Genomic DNA, 24,340 nt, shown 5'->3' on the forward strand with positions numbered 1-24,340 from the left:
TGGTATATATGCATCACCTACGGGATACACCCGTGATTAGTATGTGATGTAGGTTACCTTACATTTGGAGATAAAAACAGACAAAACCAAAAAGCCTTATTCCATACGTGAATAGACAAGTCTGTTACAGAGATAGCCTAGCTTATAACCACATTAGTTTACAAGGCGCAATCCATATGTGTCCATAGTAACAACAATAGCACCCAGTACATAACCAGCATTGCTGTATTATTTACAAAGCTGTATTCACATTTCTTCTGGCTTCAGTTGAGAGCGGCCAACAAATTATCATCAGATACACCATCCTCAATGATGCTACAGGCTTTGATAATATGTATGATTCACCAAGTCAAGTGCTGGTTCGCCTATTCACTCACTGTGAAGGGCGCATATGACACATTTTTATATGTGGAAATCATTTAATCACTGCAATAGAGTTGAAACTAGTCACAGATTAAAGCACCTTGCAGACGACCATGGGAAAGGTCAGTGTACTATCCAGGTTTTTCCCAGATAGCACACTGACCTATTAATACCTATGGACCCGTACATATGACTGTGAATTACACGGTACCGTGTGCGAGCCGACAGTCCGGGCCATAAAATTTGGAGCAGGTCCTATTCCTGTCTGATTTTGTAGCTGTGCCTCAGTGCTTGAATGAATGGCGCGGCGGAAGCACAGCTGCCTTCTCGTTCATTCACGGGGAATTGTAGGTAGGAGGAACATGAATTCTGTTTCAGTAATCAATCTATCATTCTTAGCAGTAAGGGCCCGTGCACACGGAGTTAAGGCGAGCGCATTTTAGCATAATACACGTGTAAAAATAACACTCCCATTGACTTCAATGAAATTTTTTACACATGTAAAAAACACGTCAAAATACACGCTAAAAAATACGACACGTATTTACACGCGTTTTTTAAACGTGTAAAAAATTTCGTTTAAGTCAATGGGAGAGTTATTCTTACACGTGTATTCTATACACGTGTATTATGCTAAAATGCGCTCGCGTTAACTCTGTGTGCACGGGCCCTAAGGAGGATTTCTCTCACTTCTCCAATAAAACGTGTTGTAGGATTAGAAGAAAGTTGTTGATAACAGCTAGCATCTCTAAGAATATCTTTACAGAGGTTAACGCAGTGGTCCCTGTCAAGGACTACCACGTTTACCCACTTTATTGGCGGGTTTGATAATGATCTTATTTTGGGTGACAGTACCCAAAGCCGTTGCTTCTTCTGAAGTCAAATTATGTAAGGGACTGGTTTGAAGATGTATGATTCTGTCTGTTACTACAGTAAGGAAACATCCAATGGAGTAGCATCTCCAATGGGGGCCATTTTAGTTGAGGGCATCTTAAGGTTACTGAAGGGTCCTTCCTCCTTCACACGTTTACCTATCTGCATTAGAGACATACCGTAACTTCCTGATGGAGATCTATGTCTTCCTCAGAAATGCCCTATTCCTGGACCTGTCTCCTACGCTGTTGAATATTACTAATTATTAATATTATTATACTTAAGCTTTCTTATGAACAGATTGACATCCTTCACCCAGTTGAAAAAATCTAATTGAGGTGTACGGCCATTTTATTCTGCAAGAGCTAGAGCTTTTCTTCTAGGTCAGATCATTGTTTAATTTGTTATATACAAACTACACTTTCTAGAACACAACAAGGAAAGATATGTGCAGATATTGAGTCAGGAGGGAATGATTTGAGATTCCAGCTCAGAAGCCTGCAGAACTGTTAATACAGCAAATGAATAGGCTATACTAAAGGCTATAAGTCAAGATTAGTAAATCATAAGCAAAAGTAATGAATTTACAATGATTCACAAACTACATCAATAAGTAAACGGTAAAATAATGTTTAAAGGAGTTTTCAAGAATTAAAACTATCTGCAAAAAATCTTATAAATTACTCACCTTCTTACTCATCCTTTGTCACTCTAGCACCAGGCACCCAGTATCACCAAAATCACAATGACCCAGAACTAGAACTAGAAAACATGGTAGCGGGATGCTTGTCGTGATCGCACAGTGGGGGACTGTTACTAATCCCAATAAGGAAGTTAAAAGTAACAACCCACATGCCATGGTGGCATTTGGCAACTGAGTGGTTAAATGCTCGTGATCAGAGCCATCTTGGACCATAGGCTCTGCCTCTGGGTCCCTGGTGTGCAAACAGGTTAAAGACACAGTCCCTTTTCTTTTGTGAGGCATATTGCAAACTAAAAGATTTCCGGCATCTAGTTTTACTCCTCTAACTTTTGAACAACCCATTGAAATGCTGCTGTATTGCAGTTTCTATTGAACCTTTCCCTACTAAAGCTTGCTATATAGTGAGAGTCATCATTGGGATATATTTTTGATCTTTTTATTGTAGCCTATTTATCAGATTGTTTGTGCAGTAAATAAAAAATATGGGAGCGGTGAACAAACAAGCTACCTGCTGTTGTCAGATCTTACCCTTGGTTCATATCTTCGATTGGTAATCCGTTCGGAAAGTCCACATAGGGACCCCCCAGAACAGACTACCGAACACATCTACAAGTGATGTGCAGTGAAACACATGGACCCCATAGACTACAATGGGGTCCATTTGCTTGCCGCGAGATCTCTGCACGAGTCATGCGGAGAGTGTTAAATATTATATATTTACAATATTCTCTAGCAGACATGGGGTTAACACTCTACTGACATCATAGTCTTATATTTTGGGTGCATGGGTGCGGTTAGAGTAGACCATTTTAGAAATCTCCTTACATAGCTACAAGATGGAAGGTAACACCCACTCTCATGAATATAAATGAGTAAGAAATACACATGTCTGGGTCTGTCTTTGGGAAGACCAGGGGAAGACCAGGAGGTCTGTCTTTGGGAACACCAGGGTGGGTGGTCCAGGCAGATGGACATCCATGGACGTCGTAACCAGCCCAAGTCCACCAACCAGATGACAAGCATGAACCAAGCTGTAACTACAAGATATCCAGATGATTTAACTTCTCTGAAGATGTAAGCTATTGACATTGACTGATATTTGTATTATTTGGACATTTTCCCTGTTCCTGTGTTTTCCTTCAAGATATTAATAAACCTCTACACTGATTTATAACAAGCTGACTTCTTCCTATCGTGGACAAGGCCAGGTCCGGATATTTAACAGTGGACACAAGTCTCACCGGCAAATACAAGATATTTAACAGTGGCGAGCCAGCCTTCCTCCGTTACTTCATGGCTATTTAACAGTGGCGAGCCAAGCACGGTTGGTTTTTTCCTGTTTTTCTCGTTCCGTTCACTTGCAATTAAGGGGGAAGAGAGGAGTATTTTGCAAGTTGTATGAATTGCAAGATTCAGGAAGACTTCGAAAAAGAACTTATATTGGTGAGATACAGATGACTGTTGCACGTGTTATATGATACGGAAGCCTGTGTGAGGAAAGCCTGTGAGGAAACACAGAAGGACCACAAGTGCCAGACGTACTGAGACGTTCTGATGACAGGGACCAACTGTTCCAAGGACAAGCTAAAGGTGAAGCTTTCTACAGTGGTGAGTAAAGATTTTACTTTTAAAGTATGGAAAAATTAGAGTCATTGTCTAAAAAGTGTAACGTTGAGTTTAAAATTGTGTCTAGTGACAATTTAGCGAGTATATGGCAAGATTTGTATACACAATGTGAGCAGGCAAATTCTAAGATTGAAAATAGAATTTGTTCTACAAAAGAGAAGCAGGTATTTAGGAATATAGCTTCTTTGGTAAAGATTTTTAATGACATGGTAACAGAAAAGAAATTAAGTAATAGTATGCATAAATCTGTTCAGACAGATGAGAAATCTCAATATGTTGATAAAGAGCACCATGTGGCAGTAATGGCCATAGATGGTGAAGAACAAATGATACAAGAAACTAAATTGAAATTAAAATCTCAGGAATATTTGATCAATCTGAGTAAAGCCATTCCCACATATGATGTAAAGATCCATGTGTGTAGAAACTCAGAAATTTTTGAAAGCCATGCAGAGAAATTTGATCTAAATATTGAACAGAGAAATAAACTGTTTAAATTATGGCTTCCTATTGATTTTACAGAACGTTTGTCTGCAAAAATGTCTTATGATAATGAGTCAAATGAATGGTTAAAAGACAGTGATGTGGAGAGATTAAAGAAACTAATCTGGTGCACTAGAGGTGACAGCATGCCAACACCTGATATACTGAATGAGATAAAGATTGGCAGAAAAGAATGTACATATGCATTCATGTCTAAATTTGAGAGAACATACAAAACTGTCATTCAAAAGGTGAACTCTTCATCTATGGTGAAAAGTTTTGTTAAAAAGTTCAAATTCTTGGATGCAGTCACCCTTGCCAGTGCCTCAGATAAGAAGACTTTATTTGAAGCTGCTAGTTTATTGGACATGGCCAGAAGACATCAGAAACATATGTCAAATGTAAATCGAGTATGTCCAAAGCAAAAAGCAAAGCCTATTAAGAGACATCTGTCAAATCATGTTAAAGTGTCCCCTATTTATAGGAGGGAAAGTGACAAAATCTATGAGAAACGTAGGAAATTACATGTTGCATATAAACCATATGCCATGCAAGAAAATCCACAAATTGAAATTCCATTATTAACTGAAATTAAAGAATTGCAGCCAGCCAAATCTATTGAGTATCTGCAAAAGAATGTATCTGGGAATGTACCAGTTGTCTCCAAAATGTCAGATCTTCCCAGTAACCAAGAGGAATTTGAGCTACCTAATATTTTTAGGAAAAGGGCAAGCTTGGCATTCTCTAATGACCTGGTGGAGTTATTGTGGGATGTGATTGACAGGAAGGTCAGGGGTCGAGTTTAAAAGTATCTCTGAAGGAATGACTGTCTATTGAGTATTTACTTATGTACTATCTGGCTATGTAAAGAGAAATCCCTTTTACATGAGGAGAAGTCCAATGATCAGGTATAACCCACATGATTATGTGATAATGTTTGTAAAATAATCCTAATTATGCTATTGTGAATAATACTATGGATCATATTATTATATATATACACACACATATAGGAGGAGAGCCTGATGTGTGGTGACAGATTTTTGTCATAGTCCACTCTCTGGATGCAGAGAGAGGAGGAACATGTTATGTACATTATATGAATATGATCAAATAGTACTAGGGATCCATAAAGTTATTAAATTTTCCATTGGTTAAAATCATTATTGTATTAATTTGGTTTTTGCTAAAGTTTATCTATTTTTTTCTCATCAGATATAGATATATGGAAAAATGGATCAGTTCAATCAGTGATGTCCATTCATTCATCATTCTTTCCTTATAGCCAAAAGAATACATGGAGTGTCTAACTATTAATGAGTAAACTAATTTCACATGGTGTGACTAATAACAATGCATGATAAAGTGATAGAAGTTCTAACTTACCTCAAGCATGTTTTTCAATAGTTTCATGTAAAGTCCATGTTTTTAGAATTTTCAAGTTATAATCCATTATGTATGAAGGCATGCAACTAGGCATGGAGCTCTTACTTACTGTGAGAATAAGTGTTCGTTCATGTGGTCAGTTGATTGACAGCAACACACTGTGACCTGTGACCCTGATGGGCTGGTCAGTATAAGTGTTATGTGTGTTATGTGTCCACTGGTGTATACAACAGATCTGTGACATCACAAATAGGCCTAAGAAAATCAGGATGCATCCAACAAGGAAAAAAGGAAAATATATCCAACAAAGAGACGTCTATTTTCTTTCTATTTTCTATTTCTTTCTATTTTCTATTTCTATTTTCTTTTTCTATTTCTTTCTATTTTTTATCTTATATGATCCTCTATATTAAATTGGGAAATTAGCAAATATATTTGAAATCCATTGAAAGGAACCTCATATGTTTATACCTACAGGAAAACCAAGTGTTTAAGTCACATGAGCTGAGGAAAGGTGACAGATGCAGTAGGGTGAAGGTTATTTTAGTTTGTGAATAGTTTGTTGCAAAAGAAGAAGCTTTTGACTAAGATATAGATAGCTCTTCAATATATTTGTTCAAACCTGACAAACAATAAAGGCTTATTGGGGTAATTGGATCATGGGATAATAAATATATTAGTTATGGTGGGAAAATCTAGTTAGTTATAGCCAGTATTGTATTATTGTTTTATTATATTATTATTGATTATGTATTCTTACATGTACGCACACACTTGCATACACTTACACACATCAACATCCACAAACATTGGGAAAACAACATCGGGTAAACATAAATGTCTTATATGCAAATGAGATAAGCTAATCATCTTCATGAAAGGAGACGTATAAGATCATCAAAGGATATGGGATATCAAGAGTGATAGTCTCTGGTTTATTCTTTAAACTTCTGATTATAGGATGTGACATTTTGAAATGCTTATGTTTTATATACTTATTTCATATATATGGTATTCATATACAGCCAGTACACAAGAATATATACAGTTAAGTTTAAGACAGAGACAAGAGTGTGTTGGCACAAGTGTTGTCTCTATTCTTGGTATTGGAGGTATCTGAAAGGTTAAGAAGGTCACAGGAATCTGTGAAGAGACGAGGTGTTAAGAGGAAACTTTAGGCACATACGTTTTTATGAATAAAGGTTAATATTGTGTCTCAGATAAAGAACACAATGATATTTAATAAATGAATGTTTAAAATAAAATAATATCTTATTAAAAAGGAAATAAAGTGATTAAACTTTAGAAAATGTATGATTAAGTATAATATAACACATTCATATAGGAACATATGTTTAGTATAATTGGTGAAAAGTTCTAACTAAAGAATAAATATTGTGATTGTCTATAGAATGGTAATTAATAATCACATTATATTTCAGAGTTATGTTGCAATTTGTCATCACAAGTAAATTACACATATATATTCATACATATAGATATAAAGATATATATGTTGATATATGATGTTTATATAGATTATTGTATCCAAAGTACTATTATCTGATAGTTTGATAAATGTATTGAATATCAATATTTTAATAAGTCAAATATAAATATTGATACAATGTAAAGAGAAGTATGATATATAAATGAGTGGTATGGTACACTGTGATATTATAGTTTAGTTAATTGCCTAGTTTGGCTTAGCTATTAGGGAAAGAAAACTTATCTTCAATCAAGTCCAAGATTATGATAAAGTTTGATATCAAATGTTAATAAAAAGACTTTAACAGTTACAAGAAGAAGATGTGCGGGAAAAGACAAAATCTGAAGGTATGATGCTATATGCTTAAGCTTATGCCAAGGACTGTGTTTAAAAACTATTACTGGAGTTTGGAACCTTTGATCAGCGGATGATTGGACAAATATAAAGACGTCCTCATCAATGTTTGGTGGAATCCTCTCTATTTCAAGACTTCAAGTTGTTTGGTGAGCAAAAGGGTTGTGAATGATAAAACCCGAACACAGATATTGTGTATCCAAGAGACTGAGATTCCAGGACTGAACCTTACTGACAAGCAGCAGGGATGATGTCAGAATTCACACTTGCCTTGCTTTTGCAGTATTGCTCCAGAAGTGTCACATGATTCTACAGTGACAGGTGGTCAAGGGAATTACCAAAGGAAACTCCTCTACAGTCTATGTCTTGGTAAAGTGAAACATAACATATGGACTTTGCTGTTATATCAATATCTTCACAATATGAACTTTAATGGACAATGTTATAATATCTGCACAACACGGAGGAAATCTAAAGGACTTTAAGTCAAGAACTACATTTGTGGTAATAAGCCTTCTATTATGACGGAAGAAGAGATGACCAGAAGACCAGATGATGAAAGAAGAGCCTTCATCAGGTGTAGGTTAGATAGTGGATCAAATTGTTTTCATCTTTGATCACAGTTTACCATAACATAACATAACATTTATTAATGTCAAAATGTATTGCAAATTGATGAAATTATTGTTACATGGACAATCAATGAAAATTAAGTTCCAGCAAAGAAGAAAGAAGATATAATCTAATTGAATGAATATTGTTGTATGGTATATCTTGAGAGTTCAAACAGATATTTCACTCTCAAAAGGGGGAAATGTTAAATATTATATATTTACAATATTCTCTAGCAGACATGGGGTTAACACTCTACTGACATCATAGTCTTATATTTTGGGTGCATGGGTGCGGTTAGAGTAGACCATTTTAGAAATCTCCTTACATAGCTACAAGATGGAAGGTAACACCCACTCTCATGAATATAAATGAGTAAGAAATACACATGTCTGGGTCTGTCTTTGGGAAGACCAGGGGAAGACCAGGAGGTCTGTCTTTGGGAACACCAGGGTGGGTGGTCCAGGCAGATGGACATCCATGGACGTCGTAACCAGCCCAAGTCCACCAACCAGATGACAAGCATGAACCAAGCTGTAACTACAAGATATCCAGATGATTTAACTTCTCTGAAGATGTAAGCTATTGACATTGACTGATATTTGTATTATTTGGACATTTTCCCTGTTCCTGTGTTTTCCTTCAAGATATTAATAAACCTCTACACTGATTTATAACAAGCTGACTTCTTCCTATCGTGGACAAGGCCAGGTCCGGATATTTAACAGTGGACACAAGTCTCACCGGCAAATACAAGATATTTAACAGAGAGGAAAGTAGAATGTGCAGTACTTTCCTGCCCGCATGTTCCCTGAAGAGATCTCGCGGCAAGCACACGGACCCCATTATAGTCTATGGGGATTCGTGAGCTTTCACTGCACACCACTTGCAAATGCGTTTGGTAGCCGTTCGGGAGGGTCCCCATGCAGCCTCCCCGAACGGATTACCAACGCAGATGTGAAAGAGGCCTTATTTTGCTCATTTGAATCATTATTCAGTATGAGGAGTGTACAAAGATGTCCAGTGTTGATTTATTATTAAACTCAGTAAGGCTGGGTTCATATCTGCTTTGGCATCATGGAATCAGCTATCATGATCAGTTGAAACATCAAGAGAGGTTTTAAAACCATTCGCTGGTAAGCGTTTGGAGCACTTCCGTCCTGTATCCATTCTTTTAAATGGAGAAAAAAAAAAAAATATATATATATATATATATATATATATATATATATATATATTTATCCTTGAGGCCTGTGGAAGGCAAACACAAATGGATTACCAACAGATAGTAATCCATTTGTGTACGTTTTGCGATCCATTTTTCCCTTTTCATTCCTATCTGTGCATGCTCAGAAAGAAGACTGAAAATAAAGGGGAAAACATGGATCTGCTGAAAATGGACATAAACGCACACGTTTTTTTTGACAGATACCCATTAAAAAAGATGGACTATGGTAGACGAACTTGCAATGGGCAGATCCCAGCTTCACATAGCGATTAATGAATATATATTACACACTGCCCGTCTATATACCTCAGCTGTGTACAATGTGGCTAGTAACCACCTGAAAACTACTTTACAGGTTAGTTACATGTTTTCTAAACATTGAATGGCCAAATTCCATTAAAATACAGAAATATTGTATGTAAAAGATGTATGTAAACGATACAGAATGGAGGCCTGGAAGCCTAACGTGCATTTCAAGGCTCAGCCAGTGACTCAATGTATTAAATATGGAAGAGAAAGTATAAAAAGAAACACAAAGTCCCCAGCTTCATAACAAAACAGCACATACAGTAAATGGGATTCATATTATCTATTAACTTACACCTAAAGGCTCATTATATGTAAATATCCAGAATAGTTTCAGTATCTTGGGATATTACCTAAAATGCATAAACCGAAGGTCAGATATTGAGGAATTATGCAGTTCTGTTATTGAAATGCTTCTTACAGCTTGAATATGATTCAGTAGGTTTTTTTTCCCATTTTTGCTTTACAATGCAAGGGAGTGTAAAAACAATTGACTAAAATTTGGAGAAAGGGTGAGTAGCTGAAGGCATTCTCACAACCATTTACAAGGGTTTTTTCCTTATGATCAGCGTAATATGCCATAATAAAGTATAAGAAAAGGGAACGTCTAAAAAAGCAAACTCCTTTACGCTAGGTTCACACCTGCGTTCAGCTGTCCGGTCTGTGGTTTCCGTCTTCTGCATGCCAGAAGACGGAAACCACAGAACAGGTCCGGCCATGAGCGGCGGTGAGCGTTTTATGCTCTCCGCCGTGAAACCGTTTTTTTTAAATCCGGACACAGAGTACTGCATGTCTGACTCTGTGTCCGGATTATAAAACCCGGTTTCGCGGCGGAAAGCCTAAAACGCTCACCACCGCTCACGGCTGGACATCTCTCTCACCCATTCAAATGAATGGGTGAGAAAGAGTCCTGCAGGTTTCCGTCTCCTGCTCGGTTTTATGCAGGAAATGGAAACCTGAAGTACGGATTGCCGGGCGCAGATGTGAACGAGCCCTTAGACTCCATGTACATGATCATGTGCTTTGTCAGTGTGCATCATTCTTACCTATTGTTTTCTATGGTCCCATATACAGTCCTATGAAAAAGTTTGGGCACCCCTATTAATCTTAATCATTTTTAGTTCTAAATATTTTGGTGTTTGCAACAGCCATTTCAGTTTGATATATCTAATAACTGATGGACACAGTAATATTTCTGGATTGAAATGAGGTTTATTGTACTAACAGAAAATGTGCAATATGCATTAAACCAAAATTTGACCGGTGTAAAAGTATGGGCACCTCAACAGAAAAGTGACATTAAAATTTAGTAGATCCTCCTTTTGCAAAGATAACAGCTTCTAGTCGCTTCCTGTAGCTTTTAATCAGTTCCTGGATCCTGGATGAAGGGATTTTGGACCATTCCTCTTTACAAAACAATTCAAGTTCAGTTAAGTTTGATGGTCGCAGAGCATGGACAGCCCACTCTCAAATGATCTGAAAACAAAGATTGTTCAACATAGTTGTTCAGGGGAAGGATACAAAAAGTTGTCTCAGAGATTTAACCTGTCAATTTCCACTGTGAGGAACATAGTGAGGAAATGGAAGACCACAGGGACAGTTCTTGTTAAGCCCAGAAGTGGCAGGCCAAGAAAAATATCAGAAAGGCAGAGAAGAAGAATGGTGAGAACAGTCAAGGACAATCCACAGACCACCTCCAAAGAGCTGCAGCATCATCTTGCTGCAGATGGTGTCACTGTGCATCGGTCAACAATACAGCGCACTTTGCACAAGGAGAAGCTGTATGGGAGAGTGATGAGAAAGAAGCCGTTTCTGCAAGCACGCCACAAACTGAGTCACCTGAGGTATGTAAAAGCACATTTGGACAAGCCAGCTTCATTTTGGAAGAAGGTCCTGTGGACTGATGAAACAAAGATTGAGTTGTTTGGTCATACAAAAAGGCGTTATGCATGGCGTCCAAAAAATAACAGCATTCCAAGAAAAACACTTGCTACCCACTGTAAAATTTGGTGGAGGTTCCATCATGCTTTGGGGCTGTGTGGCCAATGCCGGCACCGGTAATCTTGTTAAAGTTGAGGGTCGCATGGATTCCACTCAGTATCAGCAGATTCTTGAGAATAATGTCCAAGAATCAGTGACAAAGTTGAAGTTACTCCGGGGATGAATATTTCAGCATGACAATGATCCAAAACACCGCTCCAATTGACTCAGGCATTCATGCAGAGGAACAATTACAATGTTCTGGAATGGCCATCCCAGTCCCCAGACCTGAATATCATTGAACATCTGTTGGATGATTTGAAGTGGGCTGTCCATGCTCGGTGACCATCAAACTTAACTGAACTTGAATTGTTTTGTAAAGAGGAATGGTCCAAAATCCCTTCATCCAGGATCCAGGAACTGATTAAAAGCTACAGGAAGCGACTAGAGGCTGTTATCTTTGCAAAAGGAGGATCTACTAAATATTAATGTCACTTTTCTGTTGAGGTGCCCATACTTTTGCACCAGTCAAATTTTAGTTTAATGCATATTGCACATTTTCTGTTAGTACAATAAACCTCATTTCAATCCTGAAATATTACTGTGTCCATCAGTTATTAGATATATCAAACTGAAATGGCTGCTGCAAACACCAAAATATTTAGAACTAAAAATGATTAAGATTAATAGGGGTGCCCAAACTTTTTCATAGGACTGTAGAAGAGCACGTATTATCACAAACCGTGACAAAATGAGACAGGTACTATTCATATCTGTTTTGCAACCTGGGCTCATTAATGAAATGTACAGGTTTGTGGAGTTCATGGACGGCACATAGATTGCATTTATGTGGTGTGCATACTGTTTTCTCATGGAGCAGTTTGTAGTCTAGGGATAGGTTCACATCCATGCCTGCTCTCGACTGAAGGGTTCCATTGCCCATTCCACTTGAAAAATGCAGAGAGAAAATCGCTACAAGCCGAGCTTTTCTCTCCGCATTTTTTACGCTTTTCAGACGGAAATCTGGCAAGCCCCATTATAGTCCATGGGGTCCACAGGTATCCATGAGTAATCACTTTTTCAAGTGGATTAGGGGGTCTTCGAACGGAAACCCAAATGCAGGTGTGAACCTAGCTTAAGTCTACATGTAATCTAAGGCTTAAGCTAAACGCAATCTGCAACTAACAATGTAGCACTTCCACAATGTGTGTCTTTAGCCTTAAATATTCAAGTATTAAGGTACATTTATTTTTTTTTACATCCGTGAATCCACACTGCACTCGTGCATTCTCCTTGCAGTGGGAACATTTAAAGAGGACCTTTCACTACTTTTGGCACAGGCAGTTCTATATACTGCCGGAAAGCTGACAGTGCGCTGAATTCAGCACACTGTCGGCTTTCCCGATCTGTGCCCGGTGTAAAGAGCTTACGGTGCCGGTACCGTAGTGCTCTATGGTCAGAAGGGCGTTTCTGACAATCAGTCAGGGACGTCCTTCTGCCTCGCGGCGCCTATCGCGCTGTACTGTGGAGCGGGGAGGAACGCCCCCTCCCTCTGCTCACACAGCTCGTCCATAGACGAGTATTATCAGGGAGGGAGGGGGCGTTCCTCCCGGCTCCACAGTACAGCGCGATAGGCGCCGCGAGGCAGAAGGACGTCTCTGACTGACTGTCAGAAACGCCCTTCTGACCATAGAGCACTATGGTACCGGACCGTAAGCTCTTCACACCGGGCACAGATCGGGAAAGCCGACAGTGTGCTGAATTCAGCCCACTGTCGGCTTTCTGGCAGTATATAGAACTGCCTGTGCCCAAAAGTGGTGAAAGGTCCTCTTTAAAGCCCAAATTGAAAACACGCAAGAAAATACATCAACTAATGTTGGCCAGAAAAGTGACAAAGTGGGCCCGTATTTTGCATTTTTCCAACTGTAGATGACTACTGTAATGGATTTTCTCAGTATTTTTAGGTCTTGAAACACTGTTCAGAAATTACTCAAATTTCTGTTAGAGACATTACCCCTCATATCACCATCTACCCATTTCCCCAAACAATAAATCAGCCATAGGTACATATCCACTATCATCTTTGTGGCTTTCAGAAATTTCACATTATTATTATTAATTAATTATTATTATTATTATTATTATTATTATTATTATTATTATTATTATTATATCTCTGTAAAATATATCTCTGTAAAATATATTCAATAAAACTTTTGAAATGTTAAAAAAAACGTTAATATCCCTCCTCCTGCAGGACAAGAATTTGGGTCCAGTCTTTGTACAGGGTTGAAAGATCGCTGTAAATAGCTGTAAAATGGCTAAAATGTCTATAAGCACCAATATTGAGTTTTTATATATCAGAAAAGAGAATCAGAGAATATATATCAGGAAACCTAGCAAATACTGTCATGTAAGATAAAGTCAAAAATCATTAAGTCATCAGCCCTGTCAGATTTGTCATCATTCACACCAAGTTTTAGGTGTAAATGATCCCTGACACCTACAAGGTGGTGAAGATTTCAGAGCATATAAATGTATCTCCCCTAATATCTTTATCAGCAGTTCTATTATACTATACTATATACTTCTACTATATATGTTAAAAGCATATCCAAATAATTGAGTGTTTTGACCACATCCTTTGTGAGAAGGTGTATAAGTTCATGTATTCTCAATAAACAGGTGATAGTATGTGTCATCCTCAGTGACTTTAAATGTGGGGCGGTCATAAGATGCCACCCTTGCCACAAACCAGTTTGTGAAATTTCTGATCTGTTAGATCTAACCTGGTCAACGGTAAATACAAAATTCATGAAAATGTCTACTAACAAGAGCTCAGCCACAAAGTGATTGGCCATACCAACTCACATAGTGGGATCACAGAATGTGGTGCATGGTACATGCGTGGGACAAAAATCACCTAACGCTCCGCTCATTTTGTCCATTTTACACGTGTAAAAATACACGTGTAAAATGTAGTTCGCCATTGAGTTCAATAGCTGACGCGCGTATCTTTGAGCGCGCAAAATTACGCGCTCAAAAATATGTGCATCAGCCATTGAACTCAATGGCTAACTACATTATACACGGCATGAGTTTTCATGATTGAGAAGCTACACAATGCCAAGCATGGGCTGGTATGGTAAATAGTATGCCACTACTAGACTCTAGAACTGTGCAAATGTATCCTCATGAATAAATGAACCATGTCTCACTACCTGGCAGTCTGATGGATGAATCTGGATTTGGTGTATACCTGGAGAACACTCTGTAATGCACAGTGCCTAATGTCAAGTTTAAAGGGGATGGATGTATGGAACCTTTTTCAGAGATTAATTTATATCATTGTTTCCAATGAAGAATAATACTTCTACAGTATATAAAAGCATAAACACGCAGACGAAGTTGCATACAAAGGCTAGTTATACATAAAAGCATAAAGTCAAGTCAACTGCTATCAACTTTGCGGCAGAATTCGCATATGGCTCTTTGTGTTGTTTAGAATATAAAGGACAGATGAGAAGTGTATTCCTTACGACAGATGTTAATCAGTTATTAACTACAATATTGGAGTTATATTTTGGCCTACTGCAAGTCATGCTTGACTGTCACCATCTTATCAGCTTCCCAAAGAGCCTACAGCTCACTCAATGCTTGACATTTACTGCCTTGACCCCCTCACATCCAGCTTAAGAGGGTCTACACCATTGTGTAGACCCTACATGCACGTGTGGTGTAGAAATTTGCATTAACATGCAGAAACATAGCCCCCAAGACTTATTCCCGACAAGTTTGCCTCTGAACTGTGACAAAACATCCTGAGTTTTAGGAGTCGTGGTGATGTTTCTCTACATCATTTATGTTCCCCTACTGAGCGTCTTGGGTTTCTCTCCCTGGGCCAGTCTGGGTTTCCAGTGTTGCACTGCCGCAGCTGAAATGGAACTAATCACTAAGTTTCTTTAAAAGACCACATGGACCACACGGCCTGCAGAAAAATCACTATTGAGGATACTGTATAGCACTTCTCTCCCAAATATTTTGTGATCTTCACAGCAAAGTGGACAGGACTGGCTTTTAGACCTTTTGATCTTGCTTCCTGTTCCATGATTTCATTTGTCACATTGATTTAGAACTGAGTGGTTTAGAGGACTTTTCTGAGTATTTGTAGTTGGATGTGGCCCATTTGTCGGCAGTAAGAGGGTTTCCGTGTGTATGAAAAAACCTTTCCTCCCATGATGTCTTTGGTTTCACAAATTTTATTTAATGCCTCTACCTAACGCAATGGGTTTAATGCCTGATGTTGGGTCTCTAATAGCTTTCCTAGTATTCAAAGTGTTGTTTCAATACAACTTACATAATTGCCAACAACTTCATTAGACTTTAGTTGTTGAATTTGTTCCCCAACTCATCTTCAGATGACCTTTTGGCTCCTAATAACATGCATATTCTCAATACAGAAATTATTTTATTATTTCGTATTTTGGCTGTTGAAGCAGCTTCGAGCTTTATTTAGTAAGAACGTGGCCTGGAGAAACCTGGAGAGATTCCAATTATAATTAGGATTTAACACACCGATCCTTTCCTATACAAGTCCAGTTCTGCTCCTTCACACTCTTCCTATGTCTATACTGCAGCCACTGCCAAGTTCTATTTACTGCCCATTTTCATTCATAATCTGGTACAGGAATATAGTTGTGCAGTGCTAGAGTCAGACACATATATTTATGTTGAGGGTAATGTGCTGTAACAATTACATTAGTAGAGTAAATCTACTATGATTTTCTGTACATGATGTGAAATAGGAATAAAACACATTAACTATATTTTTACATTAATTTGCTCATGAAGTAAATAACAGATAATGTCAACTAATTACTAAATTCCTATCGTAAAAAAAAAAACGGAAAGAACATATTTGTACAGAGATATATGTATTTATATTTAGTTTCTCCTGTGCCTAACCAATATCATCAGTGGTAAATAGGAAGAAAAATTATTTCCATTTTAATATTTAAGTCATTGATGTGTGCTCTCTGGCTTCTCCCACAACACATCGTGTGCTGTGTATAAAATAATTCCCCTAATTTATGATTGTACTTATTGCTAATCAATGCCAATTTACAGTCGCTAATAAAGCTCAGGAAGTAAGTGGTAAATAATCTTCCTGGCCTGTCTATGCGAAGCTTCTGAAACAGTACAAGCAACACTTCCCTACTGATCATATTTGACATATCTTTAAGATTCCAATTTTTACTGACTTTTACAGTCCTTGGAGAACTACTTACAATAGGCTATCTCCTAGAGTTGTCAAATACGGAATACAGTATCAGTGCTCTTAGGTTACAGGACTTTGGGAATATAGAGTATAATTATATCTCATTTTAACTAGACTGTAAGCAATGCAATGGCAGTCATCTCTTTGAACATGGAATGAAACTGAAATTTTCTATGTAGTTGTATAATATTTTTTTTAAGAAAGAGTATATTTTTTAAAGAAGTCCAGCAAAAACACTTTTTCCTATCTCCGCGGCCTTCACCTGATTGTCTACCACATGTCAGGCTTCTTTTATACATAAGGCACTCATATCCCTGCGATCCTGCTTAACCTCAGCTAATGATTAGACGCCATCTTGGCTTTTATATTTCTCTTTGCTCTGTTATCAAACCCATGATAGCATCACAAGGGCAGCTAAAGACTGTACTATATCTACCTGCTGTAAGACAGTGCATTTATCCTTCTTTCTATACACTGTCTACCAATAAGTTTTTGTCTTTTATTCCTATTCAATAGATGGTAGAACCCAGCAGATGCTTCCTTACGGATGGTATTGATCGACACAATACTCTTGAATGCCTGTTGAATCTCCTGGTGTATGTGAGCAATTGGTTGGGTATGGTTTCTCTGGCCAGCACTCGTCGGTCTCTATCTCCCAGTTTCGGGGGTCTGCTGACTCAGGGCACATTCCGACAATCATCGATCACCTTCCACTTCGTAATCACATTGGCCACTGTCGATTTTGGGTAATTCAGTTCGCTTGCTATGTCCATTAAGGATCGCCCATTTCTGTGGTACCCCACAATTACCCCTTTCTTGAAATCAGACAACTCTGCACTTCGTGACATCTTGCATGCGACTAATACCAATGCACTAATGCCAATGTTGTTTTCTATTTAAAGGCGGAAAGCGTGACGTACATCACGACCGCAGATATCTTCATTTGTATGGGTGTCCAAATACTTATTGATAGACACTGTACACTGGTTAAGGCTAAGAACTCGCATTGCAGAAAAGTAGGAGTGGCTACAATAGGAATAGGAAATATATAGGAAGCTCTTATACCTCTACCTTCTGTTCAATCCACTCCTGGCTTTGGCTCAAAAAAAACACAGCAAAATTTGAAACAAAAAACAAACAAACAACTTTTCTACCACGGGGGGGCCTCAGCCTTGCAATCTTAGAGCCTAAGTATATAGTTAGTTATAGTTGCTGAGATCTGAGCAAGTAAAACAAGCTATATATAATAAATCACCATCCTGCTTAGTACAGTCTGACACGCCTGCAAGGTTTCCCCCAGAGCCACCACCAGCAAGGATGAATTTAGCAAATCGGACCCAGGCTACTGGTGTCAGAAGTAGACGCCTTTGCAAACTAAAGACCAGACAAGTTGACCTACATCAAAACAGTGCAGAACATACAAGACGGGTCAAAACCAGGACAGCAGAGGAGTATCCATATTGACAGCAGAAGAATAGGTGTCCAAGAGATCACAGATAAAGCCAAAACCGCAAGAGATCGGATAACCAGCAAAGCAAGTAAAAAATCAGTATCCAGGAATACAGCAAAAATCAGGTAAGTTCTGACAACAACCCTGATCCAATGAATTGCAGACATCTGAGGAACCACAGTGCTAAATAATAATAGCCTATCTAAGGTCAGGATTGGACAATGGGGCAGAATTCTGACTCCTCATCTCAAATCTGCAGACCATAAAACTAATGTAATAACAGATGTAGACTGAGAATAAGTCATCTTTCACTGCAATGTTACAAATAAGATGGAAGCTTTCTTCCACCTTGATTATTTACTTTACAAACAGAAGATAAAATTATTCCTACAGGACTTTATATTCAGTTTGAAAAGTAAATAAATGAGATGGAAGAAAACTTATGTCTGTCTTATGACAGTGCAGTAAATGATGACAGATGCAAAGAGAATGGGCTCCATCTGCATCCATCATTACTTTACTTTTACAGGCTGTTGCTCTAATCCCAGGATGGATCAGAGTAATAGGCTGAAAATAAGAAGACTTAAACCTAAATCAAGTATACCTATTATATTCATATTTTTCAGAAATCAGTAGTGAAGGTGAAGGGAACACAAACTTTGTAATATAGTTTATAAAAGAAAAATGCCTGTTAATGCCTGTTTCTTTACTTCTATGTCTTCTTCTGCCTAATCTGCACAATAGACATCTATAGAGAGGTAGAATAGGAGAGTTCCTCGAAGCAGAGAGAAACCTCTACTATAGAGAGACCCTTTTATATCAGAACATAGCTCAGTTATGAGGAGTTACTAACCAGCTTTTTTCAGACAGAAATGACTCAGTGACTCATTTAATGCTGTAGACATCCTCATATATCTCTCTCTCCTTCTCCTCTACGTATAAACTAGCCGTGTCAATGGGTTGCTTTTCCAAGGAACCCATTGAAGTCAATGAGAGGCTTTTTTTTTTCAGCGCTGAATCTGACACCCTTAGAGGGCAGATTGGGCCAATGGTTTACAAAGGAGGTTTCAGTACAAATCGCGACATCCAAGTGAAGAATGATATGAGCAGAATTCCCTTTACAATAAAAGGAACAACCTGGCTGTACATTGGCAATAATCACATTTAGATTGATGAAATCTCTATACAACAAGGACCAGTAACAATGTCTCTCTCGATATTTAATGAAACGTGAGATGTTAAATGTATCTCCACTTCAACAGAAAAAATGGTTTGAAGCATGTCAAGTATAATACAGCTCATGCAGAAGGGAACATGGAGACATTTCTCAGTAAGTAGAAAAAAATAACAGGAGATATTCAGAGTGGATCATTCTATAAAAGAATGGAGATGCTACTTTATGATATGCATTTACATTTATATACATTGACAGGTTCCACATTTACATAGATACAAACATCACAGGAAAAATATGCTTAAAGGAAAACCGGCTCATGTCTGGAGAAAGGATTTCTTACTGTATATCTAGACTATAAAACATGGTCTTTTATCAGTTTAAAGTGGAGAAGTTTTTTGGTTTTTTTTACATAATTATTACAAATACTCTACTAACTACAAAAGAAAAATGTGCTATATATTTATATCTCCTAGACTTATTTTATCTAGTTTCTAATGATATGTAATTTGCTATATTCACTGACCTTTAACCCCTTCCCACCACGGCCATTTTTAGATTTTCATTTTCCGTTTTTCACTTCCCCCCTTGCAAACCCCATAACTTTTTTATTTTTCCGCTCTCAGAGCCATATGAGGTCTTATTGTTTGCGGGACAAATTCATCTTCATGATAATACTATTAATTACTCTGTACAATATACTGGGAAGCTGGAAAAATATTCATAATGGGGGAGATTTGAAGAAAAAGTGTATTTGTGCGACTTTCCTACGGGCTTCATTTTTACGGCCTTCACTGTGCAAGCTAAAATGACATGTCACCTGTATTCTAGGTTTCAGTTTGATTCCGATGATACCAAACTTACATGGTGTTATTTACATTTTAACCCGTTAACAAAAATCTAAAACTGTGCCAAATTTTTTTTTTTTTCTAAAAGTCGCCATATTCTGACACCTGTAACTTTTTTATACATCCATGTACGGGGATGTACAGAGTGTCTTTTTTTGCGAGGCCAGGTGTACTTTTTAGTTCTACCATTTTGGGGAATTGTTATTGCTTTGATCACTTTTTGTTCAAATTTTTATCAGAGGCAAAACAGTGAAAAAATTACTATGACGTTTTCCGTATGGTAAAACTATTTTTTATAGATTTGTAATTCGGGCGTTTTCGGACATAGGAATACCTAATGAGTATGTGTTTCACAGTATTCAAGTACCTTTATATGTGTTCTAGGGAAAGGGAGGTGATTTGAATTTGTAATACTTTTCATTATTTTTAGATTTTTTATTTATTTATTTATTTGCATACATTAGACCGCCTAGGGGTCTTGAAGCCCAGGGGGTCCAATCCCTAATGCAATGCATTACAATGCTAATGTATAGCAAAAATCTGGCATTTCTATTGCAGGCTACATAGAGTAGCCTGCAATAGAAAGTATAAAATGACAGGCCGCAGAGCCTTCATAAGGCTTTTGGCTGTCATAGAAATGGGAAGCAGGTCCCGGAGCTTGCTCAGGGTGCCGGTGATCACCGGGAAAATAGCGACACCCAGGTCCCATGGGTAAAATGGGTTAATGCCTGCACCAATCGATAAAACAGCAGACATCGGGCGACTTCTGAGAGGCCGCCATAATTAACCACCTGGCATCTGCCGTAACAGTAAGGTGGGTATCAGGAAGGGGTTAATACTAAAAAAAAATAATATATCAAGAACGATCCTCCAAGAAAGTCAGCAGTTGTCATCAAATTTTAATATAAACTTAATAATAACTTATAATGCTCCCCAAAATCCACATCCCATTGTTTTCTATGGGAATCTGCTCATTCCCGCTAATAGCCCTTGTCTAATAGAGTGGCTGATCAGGTTATTGCATCATTTATGCAGGATAAATATTGGAGATTATTGGCTGCACATTGCCCCGTGTAACCAAGGAGTGCTGAAGATAATCCATACAGCCAAATGGGTGACTTGACCACATTAGAGATCATTTCTCCCCTATTAAGTTAGCCTATGTAATTAGGCCAATGCAATGAGAGCATTTCCTGTGGATCAGCACTTCTCCAGGCCAAGCTCTAGCTGTGTAATAAAGCCTTAAGACAGATTGCAAAGCAGATATGCCTGATGGAAAGATGCACGGTCTACGCATTACCTTACATACCTTAAAGGGTCATTTAGCAGATTTATTTCACTTTGAAGATAAAGCCTTTGCTATGTTGGCAATATTAGACATTCTGTATTACATTTGGAACTAGAAGTATCTCTAGTACTGCAGATTTTATTTTTTTATGGCAGCGTTAATAGTCAACATTTACAACATGTATTCCATCACCATAAAGACACAGTTGATCTATTTACACTGCAAAACCTGGAAGAAAGTCTTATATCTTATCTAGTTTGCCAATTTTAATTAATTGGCTCAATGTAGCAGTAGTTTATTTGTGAAGCTACTAGGCGCATATGTTTATATGAAGAAATCAGCCAAACAAATGCCATAGGAAAGGCAATAATAAACTAAGAAACTGCTATTGATAAGCCCTGTCTTGTCTATATCTTAAGAAATGATCAAGTGTAGTAGTTGCCACTGTGAAAGAGGAAGAAATTTGTTATCATGTAACTGCAGTATTTACTACACACATCTATGAGCCTACATGACATGAAGACTCTGTACATGTTCATTACAGTATCCTGGAAGGAGTCCAAAAATTTGTAAAAATGTTGTCTAGGAGACGGTATAAAGTTTTAATGTTTTGTTTTGATTTTTTTTCCATTTTTTGGTATTGGGTCTTCGCAATGTTCTCACATTTACCAATCTGCAAACTATAATCATGTCAAAAAGAACAATGTTTATCAAGATTTTCCAGCCAAGGGAGGAATGTTTTTCGCCTTGGGCTTTGCCGAGAGCAGAAACAATGTCAAGTGGGCTTTTAGAAACTACTAGAGCAACCAATTTATATGGTGATTATATGTTATTCTCCCTAATTGAGGCTGGGGCCGAGGGGATGCGCTTTCATGTTTAAGCAAATTCAGTTTTAAGCAACCTTTCTAACACCATTAAAAAGAATTGAGACTGCGGCGGTGGACTCGCGGTTTTATACTTTACAGGGCCACACAGGAGAGATTTGTCACACCGCAATCATCTCGAACTTGACATTTTATTTTCTTACTGTAGATATCGATGGATTTCTTCATAGCTGTGGCTGTTCACTTTCAATGATCATCAGCTGCATTATTCTGTCTCAGAAGAACATTTAGTTCTTATGTCTTGGTTTGGCGTTAATTAACAACGTGTTAATTTCAAGCTGTAGGGAAAAGTAAATTCATCTTTTTTTTTCCCTGCGCAGTGGTCCATTGCTGGGTTAGTGCTATTTAAATTCTGAAGCTATACTTGCTTGACAAGATACTGCACTGCTGCAGGCTACAGTTCTCACATAATGCCTGAGGGGTTATTACAGTGGAGGATTTCTAGAGAGGACAATAAAGAAGCCTTACCCCTTCCCGAAGGCACCTCATTAGCAGAGTATACGCAGCCGGGGGAATGGTCCAGATCTCTCTAGGGTGAGCTTTTTTTTCCTCCTGTAATAAAATAGAAGTAGTAATAAATCAGTAATAAACAACTCCGCAGCAAAATGGTATTAAAAAATATTTAACAGTTTCCATGGATTCTCTTTTCTTTACATGTAAAGGGCAAATGTATTTCTGCACCCAACACGTCTAGATTATAACGGAGTTAATAGATAATCTGTGCTGTGAAAAATGTGCAATTAATTTTATTTATGTGTGTCTATAATATATATGTATTTTTTGTGAATTGTTGAAAAATGCATATTTACAACGGTCGATAATTTATCAACAGATATTCAAACACGTGTACTAGACTACATTTAGGGCATGTTTACATTACATTTGGCAATTCATTTGATTGTTTGTTTTTTTTAAATGGATTCTATTAGTACAATCCCGTTTTTAGCTAAACCCATGTCGGAATAGCCTTAAGTAAGGCTATTCTTCCCCTACCTTTAAAAGTCTTCTCTGACGGACATGCGCAGTGGGCGCAGTCGTTCATTTTCCTGTGGCGGAACAGTAGAGAAGAGGAGGTGCTGGAGAGTTTTCTTGCAACACAGGGGACGCCCCCAGTGCTATTTGAGCGCGGAGGACCGCCCCCAGTGCTGCGAGAGAACTCATTACCATAATGAAGAAAGTGGGAATATATACGGTGGCGCAGAGAAGACTTCTAACGGTAGGGGAAGAATAGCCTTTCTTAAGGCTATTCCAACATGGGTTTAGCTTAAAACAGGATACTAATGATAGAATTCCTTTAAACAGATCTGTTAAATGGAAATTCTCTTCCACTGTATCAACGTACCCCCTTATATACTGAATAGACAATAACTTTCTAATTGCTGGAGGTCCGAGCCCTAAGACAACCTCCCCTTCCCCCCAGTGAATGGGGTGTACAAATTCCTATATATGCTATATGTGAAAGTAGCAGTGGTGCAAATGTGAACACTTCTTTCAATTCTATGGCCTACCAAAGATCTCCAAATTGACTATAAAAAAATGGAGCAATAACAATATACTACTGCTTTATTCAAAGGGAGCACTTGGGGAACTTGTGGGTCCCTATGCTCATCATCACAGGAATGCCAGCGATTAGACCTCTAGCGATCAGTGATCACTTATTCCCTGTCCACAAGATGCGGTATAGGTGCTTCTAAGAGATCTATAGACTTTCAATAAGGCTTCCATTAAAGAGGACCTTTCACCACCTCCAATGCTTAACACCTGTTTCTAGGTGTCCTTCTACTGAGGCCAGAGCAGTCTGTTTTATTTCTCTAGCCCCAACCATTCCCAAGCTATCAGTGCTGTTAATTTTGATACCTGATATGTTACTTAGGCTCTCTATTGTCAGGTCGGTAGAGTCAAGCAGGAAAAGGCCAGGGGTGTGATACAGATCTCCAATCAGAGATGGACAACGTCAGAACTCAGAGTCACAATCCATGCCTGCCCCTTCCTGACTCTGTCCACTTGACAATACA

At 38.1% G+C, this 24,340-nt stretch overlaps 1 protein-coding gene across 1 annotated transcript in view; it reads right to left on the reverse strand.

Moving 5' to 3' along the window:
* Positions 1–24,340, reverse strand: part of ULK4 (unc-51 like kinase 4) — a 511,681-nt gene that overhangs the window by 354,470 nt on the left and 132,871 nt on the right. Inside the window, exon 19 of the mRNA XM_075271240.1 lies at positions 22,794–22,877. Coding sequence (XP_075127341.1) covers positions 22,794–22,877 — 84 coding nt within the window. The remainder of the gene's footprint in view (positions 1–22,793; positions 22,878–24,340) is intronic.

Source organism: Leptodactylus fuscus, chromosome 4 (assembly GCF_031893055.1).
Source record: "Leptodactylus fuscus isolate aLepFus1 chromosome 4, aLepFus1.hap2, whole genome shotgun sequence".
NCBI classification, from domain to species: Eukaryota; Metazoa; Chordata; class Amphibia; order Anura; family Leptodactylidae; genus Leptodactylus; species Leptodactylus fuscus.